At 44.3% G+C, this 9,680-nt stretch overlaps 2 protein-coding genes across 2 annotated transcripts; both read left to right on the plus strand.

The window, feature by feature from the left end:
• Positions 1–2,726: 2,726 nt before the first annotated feature.
• On the plus strand, positions 2,727–3,233 carry LOC130191069 (tripartite motif-containing protein 29-like; the record flags this gene model as incomplete). Its single annotated transcript, XM_056410736.1, has 1 exon — positions 2,727–3,233. A coding segment is annotated over exon 1 (459 nt), but the record flags the coding sequence as incomplete, so codon positions are not given.
• Positions 3,234–3,240: 7 nt separating this feature from the next.
• Positions 3,241–4,324, plus strand: LOC130191011 (E3 ubiquitin-protein ligase TRIM39-like; the record flags this gene model as incomplete). The annotated part of the gene is made up of 1 exon (XM_056410683.1): positions 3,241–4,324. A coding segment is annotated over one exon (756 nt), but the record flags the coding sequence as incomplete, so codon positions are not given.
• Between the last annotated feature and the right edge of the window lie 5,356 nt (positions 4,325–9,680).

The following is a 9,680-nucleotide window of genomic DNA, read 5'->3' on the forward strand; positions in this document are numbered from 1 at the left end:
CTTATCACAAAGCTCTTGTTTTGGTTTTCCGTCAAGTAATGTTTCAGCGACGACACTCATGCATTCTTTGACAAGCCCTCCATCAGTAAATGGCTTTTTGTGTTGCCCCAAAATCCAAGCAACTCTGAGGGAACACTCATGAGCACGTTGTTGGGCAGTGAACGTGTGGCTCAGGATCCTGGTGGACTGTTCATATTGGGCTGTGAGACCACTTATTTTCTGTGATCTCACTTCGGATTTGAGTGGGTATGTTTGTTCAAAACCTTTATGTTTTGTCTCATAATGGCGTTTCACATTGCCACTTTTAATAAGTGCCACGGTTTCTGAACATATAAGACACACTGGTTTTGTGCTCCCTGTGGGAAGTATGAACAGAAATGAGTCTGTCCATTCCGGATTAAATGCTCTATTTTCGCTGTCAACTTTTCTTTTGTTGAGCGACATTTGTTCCTTATGTTTCTCTCCCTTTCTCTGTCTCACTCGCCTTTTTCTCAACTTTCTCCGGCGCAGTCGTCCGTTTCTCTCCCTTTGTTTTCTACATGTATCGCTTTCTTTTTCTTTCTACCGTCTTTTCAAGTGTAACCTGCCTCTACTTTCTCATCTGTCTGCGTAGCGCTGTCTGTTGAGACGTAATGTTTACCGCCGAGAATGCATAGATTTGATTGGCTGAGTGGTATCACGTGGGATGGCTTAACTCGCATGCAATTGGTCTGTGCGTTTCCGCATCCGCTAAACCACTACCGTAAAGACTGCAAAAGCTGCGCCGCGCCGCCGGGTAAAAAAATTAAAACACCCCGTCAGGTTTTAAATCATAACCTTCTGTTTTGGCTGGCGGTCCGGGTCCGGATGGGACGGCCTCTGGGTCCGGACCGGGACCGCGGTCCGCCAGTTAGTGACCTGTGGTCTACACCTTCACAGAGCTATATTTTATTTATGATAATATACTGTATCTAATTACACAAGGCCATTTTAGGACCTAGGTGAAATAACTGTTTAGGGAAAACTGCTTTTAATGCTGGCATACTAACCATTTGTTGTTACTTTGTAGATATTACAATACATTTGGAAATGATAGCAATGTTGTTGGACTTTAAAAGCAGTGTATATGGTTTGGCACAGGCATATTTTGAGTTCTGATATTGGGCTTGTTTTTTGGGCTTGTTTTATTGGCCATTGGGCTGGTTTTGATTGGCCATTGGGCTGGTTTTGTCACACAGACCTGGCAACCCTGGCTGCAGGTAAGAGGCGGAGCCACCCTGAAGAGGAGAGCTGCTGCGTCACACCCCGGAAACCACACGTTGGTCCGGCAGAAACACTGCAGCGGAGACGAGTCTCTGCTTTTCTCTCAATTCAAAGTGACTTCATCAGAGTCTCTTACAAACACTGGTGAGTACATCTGATTATATTTACACCTGTAACCACCAGGATTAACGCAACACCTTAGCTTTAGGGCTCGATCACACCAGCCGCTTCAAACACGCCGTGGTAAAAACGTGCCTGTGGAGTGCGCGCGCAGCCGGGCGATACAACTTCATTTACAAAATGGAGTCAAGCAGCCGTCGCGCTCTTGCTGTGTTGTGGGATGAAGAGGAGGAGAACGCCCCATAAAAGCGGAGGTTATACCGCTAATATGAGTGTCTCGTCGGGGTTTGCCTTTTACTTTTGAATTTCCCGCCGTTCATACCACACGAAAACAGGAAGGAGAGCCCGCCTCCTGCTTGATCTGATTGGCTGCCTTGAGCCTCTTGCTTGATCCGATTGGCTGCATTGGGCCTCTTGTTTTTGTGCTCAAATCTTTTATTGGTTTTCGAAATGTATGCAAAAGAAAAGATGAACACACTGTACATATACAAAGATACTCAGACAAAAACCATACACAAAATATATTATATATATATGGGTAGACATGCAAAAACCTGCACACAGTATTTTGCTGATTCATTCTTCAACATTTTTAGAGTAGTCTCATATTCATTCTTTTGGCCTAATCTAGTTTTATTCAGATGCGAAGAACATGAGATTGCTGTATTCCTTATGCAACCTTTGATGGCACTCTATAGAATACACGGATCATTAGTGGTCCCAACATTTTCTGAAATATAAACAGTAAAGGCATCTCTAAAGTAGGTGCAAAACTCATTATTTCTTCATTATTTCTGCTGTTCTTTAACTCACTTTTGACTTATTCTGTGCTCCTTTGCAAGAGGAGCGAGGTTGAGTCTGTCGGCACGACTTTGATCTTGTTTCTTAATTAAAAGACATACAAATAATTACACCGTTTTTCCCCTTTTCAACAAATAATGAAACTATTTTTAATATAATGTTCTTTTCTTCCTCAATGTGTGTAGATATGGCTTCTGCAAACTTTCTGCCGTCTGAAGATCAGTTCCTGTGCTCCGTCTGTCTGGATGTGTTCACTGATCCAGTCACAACACCATGTGGACACAACTTCTGCAAAAAGTGCATCAATGATAACTGGAATACCAACAACCAGAACATGTGTCCACTGTGTCAAAAGGTTTTCTTCTCAAGACCTGAGCTGCTCGGCAACACTTTGTTCTCTGAGATGGTTTCTCAGTTCAGACAGTCGACTCAGCAGAAAGCCAGCAGCAGCAGCTCAAGCAACAAGAGTCCAGACCAGGAGAAGTTCCTGTGACGTCTGCACTGGAACCAAACTGAAGGCCCTGAAGTCCTGCCTGGTGTGTCTGGTCTCCTACTGTGAGACTCACCTGGAGCCTCACCTGACAGCTTCACGCCTGAAGAGACATCAGCTGATGGACCCTGTGGAGAACCTGGAAGACAGGATGTGTCTGAAGCACGATAAACCTCTGGAGCTGTTCTGTAGGACCGACCAGACGTGTGTCTGCATGCTCTGCACTGTGTTGGACCACAAGATGCACAATGTTGTTCCTCTGAAACAAGAATGTGAAGGAAAGAAGGTGGAGCTGCAGAAGACAGAGGCTGAAACTCAGGAGATGATCCAGAAGAGACGCCTGAAGATTCAGGAGGTCCAACACAACGTGAAGCTCAGTGAGGAAGATGCAGACCGAGAGAAAGCAGAAGGTGTTCAGGTCTTCACTGGTCTGAAGGAGTCTGTGGAGAGGAAACTGAACGAGCTCATCACTACGATAGAAGAGAAGCAGAGAAGCACCAAGAAACAGGCTGAAGACGCCATCAGAGAGATGGAACAGGAGATCTCTGATCTGATGAAGAGGAGCACTGAGGTGGAGAAGCTCTCCCTCTGAAGACCACCTCCACCTCCTCCAGAGTGTCCAGTCCCTCAACATCCACCATCCACCACCCACCAAGGACTGGTCTCAGGTCAGTGTTCCTCCAGCATCACATGAGGGGACTGTGAGGAGAGCTGTGTCTCAGCTGGAGGAGACGCTCAGTAACATGATGAAGACGCTGGTTGAAGTTGAGATGAAGAGGGTCCAGAAGTTTGCAGTGGACGTGACTCTTGATCCTGAAACAGCTCATCATGACCTCATCCTGTCTGATGATGGGAAACAAGTGAAACATGCTCAGGTACAGCAGCCACGTCTCCTCAACAATCCACAGAGGTTCTCTTCTCGTCTCTGTGTCTTAGGAACACAGAAGTTCTCTTCAGAAAAACTTTATTACGAGGTTCAAGTTAAACAAAAGTCTAAATGGGCTTTAGGAGTGGTCAGAGAGTCGGTCAACAGGAAGGGACTCATCACACCGAGTCCTCAGAACGGTTACTGGACTATATGTTTGATAAATGGAAATGAGTATATAGCTCTTGATGATCCTCCAGTTCTTCTCTCCCTGAAGTCTGGGCCTCAGAAGGTGGGGGTGTTTGTGGACTATGAGGAGGGTCTGGTCTCCTTCTATGACGTAGAAGCTGCAGCTCTCATCTACTCCTTTACTGGCTGCTCCTTCAAGGAGAAACTCCTCCCATTCTTCTATCCTGGTCGTTATCATGATGGTATAAACTCTGCTCCTCTGATCATCTCTCCTGTTGGAGTAAACTAATCACTCTTTGTTTATTGTAATGATTTTCTTCATTGAAGAGAATAAATGTACATATCTTGTCTTAATATCATGCAGTTGAACTTGACATCTTACTGTTTACTGTGGTGATTGATTTACACGTCATTATTAAATGTATCCCGTTACATATAAACACATTAAACTCTGCATGATGACACATTTAATGTAGAATTTCAATTCAAATCTTTGTTAAATCTAAGACATTTATTTCTACGTCCAGAAGAAAGATCCGGAAAAGTAAAGCCTGGTTGACAGAAGTTGTTTCATGACAAATATATTGTATTCTGTGACTTTCATAATAAAAGATGTTTACAAGCCAAACAAGACTTTTTGAAATAAATATCATTTTTACAGTTCTTACAAGTCCATCTGAAACCATGAGTCAATTGACAGAAAATGAAATGGAAACTATTTGTAATGGTTTAATAAATGTTACCTGTAAAAACATTTCATGTTTCCAGCTTCACAAATGTGAAGTTGTGCTACTTTTCTTTTTAATAATGTTAATAATGTCAATGCTTTAGTCATAATGTTGAGGTTTGGCCAAACAAACATTGTGAAGGTGTCAGTTCAGGATGCCGACTGGACACGAGGAGCTGGAGTCCAGATGTGGCTCGTCGTGTCCCAAGTTCTCAGGTACAGAAATAAAAGACATTGGAAATGTTTTCTCACTACAAGCTATTTACTAAACGGATGACACAGCGACCAGCAAGAAGTAGAAAGAGGCGTAATTTAATAAAAATAAAATAATCTCACAAGACAACTTCAGTCTGTCCACATTGTTTTATTTTCCTACAGAGCGTCGTCCTCTCAAAATGACTAAACAAAACATTTCAGCACTTTTTTTACAAAGTGTTTGCGAGTCGAGAACGAACAGAAGACCGATAACAAACTAATTGAAACAATAAATACTTTGTGGAGCGGAGAGAAGATTCCCGTTTCTGGAACGTTCCACGACTGATAAAGGAACCGCGAGGACGGAGTAACCCTGGTACACGATGCTGTCGGGACGGAGAGGGGGGGGGGCTGTTATGATCCAGATACTCTTCATACCCCAAAACGGGTCATTTAAGTTAAAAGACAAACACACACGACTGTCATGGATAAACCAGGAATAAAAAAAACTAAATTCCACTTCCGGAAGTGATGGACGTCGGCCGGCGTGATGGAGGCCGAGGCGTTGGCAAGGTCGTCACGGAGGGTCCACGTGAGGAAGAGGAGGAGGAGGAGGGCTCGGGGGCGGTCTCCTCCTGGTCCTCATGTCGTCCTCGCTCAGACTCTGGGCGCTCACGATCCGCTGCAGGACCGGAGCACAACACACAGCGGGGTTAGTCTCTCTTCTCGGTGGCCCGTCGTTATGTTCTTCTGCTCCCGCTTGTTCCCGCGTGGAGAACCGAAGGACTCGCGGAGGTCCGAGAGGAGCGCTGGGCCCGCCTACCTGGCTGATGCTGGGCAGCTTGGTGAGCAGCATCTGGAAGACGGGCGGAGGCAGAGTCTGCTGCAGCACCTGCAGCAGCTGCTGCGGCTGACCGCACACGGCGATGGCGTTGGTCAGGTGGTCCACGCCTTTCTCTAGTCGCCTGTGGAGCGCAGCGCAGACACGAGGCGTGAAGACGAGCACTCGGGGCGTCTTCTTCTTCTTCTTCTTCTTCTTCTTCTTTTTTAACGGCGGTTGGCATCCATATAATTGGTGCATTACCGCCACCCTCTGGAGTACTATTCCGTTAGTTGACGCCTTACCCCCAACACCAACAAACCCCCCCCCCCCCCCAAAAGATAAATAAAATTATATATATATATATATATATAAATAAATAAACAAATAAAAATATATAACAAACCAAAATGTAACCCTCATCCCTACATTTCAATTATACCCTATAATAAACCCCTGTTTCCTTTAAGAACGTGAACAGAACTCTAATCTGTGCTCCCCCCATGCTCAGTATTCCCTTCAGTGGAGACTCACGCACCCCCAATTCCCCCAGTTTCTTCCTCATCACCTCTCTATGAGTCTCATGCTCCTTACAATTAACCACCACATGCTCCACCGACTCCTCTTCTCCACATATTCACACAGCCTGTCTGCTGTTTCCCGATCATTTCCAGTGTCATGTTGAGTGCAGCCCAACCGTAGCCTTGTCAGCACTGTTTCCTCTCTCCTGTTCCAACTTCCCACCCTGGTTGCCGTAACACTCCTGTGAATAAGATACAAATGTCTCCCTTCAACCGCTTTAAACTGTCTCAGGATGATTTTAGTAACTAGTAACTGAACTTTGTGGTTTTATTTAGTCTCACTCTGACTTTCCTGCTTTTGTTACTATTGATTACTCTCTATTTCCTCTCTAGTAGTTTCCACAATAATAGTTTGCTTTATTGTGAAGCAGCTGGAGGAAATGATGTGTTAGTCATCAGTCAGCAGAGCTTTTGTTGTCATGAGCTGTTCTTTAACTCACTTTGGACTTATTCTGTGCTGCTTTGGAAGAGGAGCGAGGTTGAGTCTGTCGGCACGACTTTTGATCTTTTGGTTTCTTGGTGTCAAAGTTAAAAGCTTTACCATTTAATTCTACGACACTTTTATCCAGCGCATTTACAATAAGTATCAACATGTCATCCTTTTTAATGAAGATATAGTCGAAAAGAAGTGTTTTAGTCAGTGTGGGAGATTTAGAATTTCATACCTGATAAAGCTATCGGGAGCTTGTTTCACACCAATGAGGAGCCGGGACAGCAAACAGTCGTGGACTTTGTTGGAGTTAGCTCGGAGAATGTCGATTGGTAGATGCTGAGTGGGAGTGAACGGGGTGGTTTGGACCAAGTCCTGGATCGAAAGACCGATCTGTTTGCAGTCGCTACGGCAAGTACCAATGTTTGGAAGGTGAGCAAATGCCAGCCTGGGAGCAGTGGTCACCAACCTTGGCTCAAGATCCTGACCCTCCGCCTCATGACCGCAAGATCCACCTATTGAGGCGTTGAGAGAAAATCCACGGGGTCCAGACTGACCCCATGACTTTATTTGGCCCACCTGTCATTTTGGTCCAGCTGCTCAAATTGATGTGTGACCAGGAACACAGAATTGGGCGTAATATAACAAGTAAGATATTTGTTAACCCAAGACAATATATATGAACAAGAAACACATTTGCAACAGAGCAGCGGATGAACTACCAATATAAATGTTGTATTTATTTACATTATAACACAACACTGACAACATGATCAGTTGGTGCAACTCATGTAAGTTCAGCTCTCATCATAATGCCATCAAGTCATGTGACCCAGTCAGTGTGATGGCTGTGACTGAACTCTGCACTTAAGCGCATTCATGTTTCAAATAATAGAATTAAACAAATTGCAATCACTTTCAAGTAAACCAGATTGCTCCATCAGACAGGAAAAAAAAGCTCAATGTTGAGCTTTTGTTTTGAAGCGACAACACAGCAGAAAAGCTCAACTCACGGAGGTAAGACCTGGCAAGTCGCCAAGAATCTCGGTTGTCACATGCGTAATCCGTTAATACCAATGAATATTAATTTAGTTAAAGGCATTTCAACATGTATTTATTGATGACTTAGTAGTTTTATGCTCTGTACTTTGAGGTTGTGTAATATTAGGTGTTGTGAAAAATAACGCTGCTAACTCAGCTAATTAAATTACAGGTTTAACTAGTTATTTTTTTAACGCATTTAACGACGCGCAGAATGAGCTCAACTGCCTGTTGTTGGTCGCCTCAACCAGCAGCGTGTCATTTCGTCTCTAATGCGTCGCGTTAACACGTACTCCCCATCTCCCGCCAAAGTCACTTGCACCCTCCCCTCACAACAACCCGACCACTTTAACTCCTGTAGATTCAGGGGTTCACGATCGCGAACACCTGCCAGTTTCACGCGACTCCGCCAGCTTAGATCGCGCGTAGTGCGTCGGTAGATCGCATGACATTAAAAAGATTGGCCCGCCTCGACATGTTCTCAGAGCACGCCTTGTTCTTTTATTAAACTAAACGCCTGTTGTTGATCGTATCTCCACAGCAGCATGTCATTTCGTCTCTTCGCCAAGCAACACTTATCGACTCCGCCTCGCCACAGAGCCCGTACACAAGATCTGGACCGAGCAAAACAAAAGTCACTTGTCAATCTGTTCCATTCCAAGTCCGGCCGTGAGTTTAGCTATAGCTGTGTCCCCGTCAGTCTTTCATCACGGCCTGTTCATGAAGAAAACCCACACAGTCAGTTTGCCTCAGCAGCCGCCAGAGGAAGACCAGAGGCCTTAGATTGTATCATCATGGTGTAGTTAATGGCTGACAAACAAGAGAAAATGTTCTGTTTAACCCTCCTGTTGGCCTTTTACATGTACTAACATATTTTACCCTCGGGTCAATTTGACCCCAGCAATTAAAAACCCAGAAAATTATTGGAATTAATATTGCTTCCCAAGTTTAAGTGTGAGGTACTTTATGTTTGTTTGTTGACTACCTAAATAGCTCCATTAAATATATAAAAAGTTGATATTTCTTTAAGCATGTTTGACACAGTGAACAGCCTGGGGTCAAATTGACCAAAGCACTGACCGACATTAAAACATTGAATGGGTCAAATTGACCCAAAGGTAACAGGAGGGTTAAACATCTGTTTAGGATGAAGATGTATTAATGTTCCATATGGAAGAAAAAACTGCTAAACAGAACTGAGTTGCAGCACCATTGTATAGAAGAATGTATAAATGCATATATCCGCCTTTTGTCATGAATTGTTCACAAACATATACCGAGAATATCGGTAATATGTGATTAATCATGATTAATCCATTGGTGAAACCTGTGGATTAACCTGATTAAAATTTGGAATCAAGCTTCACAAGTCTCTAGTAATATGTAGTTATCAATAAAGGTCTTTCTGTATTTCGCGCCCAGCACTCAGAAAATGCCTCTAACTAGGAGCACAGCTGACAACACGGGTTGTCAGAGAACCCGTTTGTATGCTCATGAATCAGGCGGAGATAGTTTTTCTGGACGCCAATTTCAGTCATCAGAATGAAAATGTTTCAGAAGACACCTCAGAAAATGTTCTAAAACAAGGAACAATGTGTTTAATTTATCATTTTATTTTGAGACCTATTGGCAACGCCTCCCGGGAGATTTAATCGCCGATCGCTGACGACGGGCTGGGCGCACCACTGGCCTAGAGTTGGTGTAAAAGAGAGAAGAGGGAGGGGATCCCAGGACTGGAGCCCCTGAGGTACCCCCACTAGGTGAGAGGACAAGGTTCAGACACAACCTCTCCAGGTTACCTGGTGAGTGCGGTCGCTGGAGGTAGGGATGAGAAGAGGGAGAGAGCAGAACCTGAGATACCAGGTCCTGAAGGAGGACATAGAGGATCTGTGGTCCACTGTGTCAAATGCAGCAGAAAGGTCTAGAAGGATAAGGACAGAGTGAGAGAGAGGCTGCTCTAGCAGTGTGAAGCTGCAGAGACAACGAGGAGGGCAGTCTCTGTTGAGAGGCGAGCTTTGCCTTGACCAGACTGGTGAAGGTCAAGAAGGTTTTATGGTGGAGATAGGAGATTTGATTAAAGATAGATCACTCGAAGATGAAGAAGTTGATGTAATTCTAGTTATCGAAGATGGATGAGTAAATGAGGAGCGTGTGTCTTCTTCCCTTTTTGTAAAGAAGT

The sequence above is a fragment of the Pseudoliparis swirei genome, unplaced genomic scaffold (assembly GCF_029220125.1).
Source record: "Pseudoliparis swirei isolate HS2019 ecotype Mariana Trench unplaced genomic scaffold, NWPU_hadal_v1 hadal_26, whole genome shotgun sequence".
NCBI classification, from domain to species: domain Eukaryota; kingdom Metazoa; phylum Chordata; class Actinopteri; order Perciformes; family Liparidae; genus Pseudoliparis; species Pseudoliparis swirei.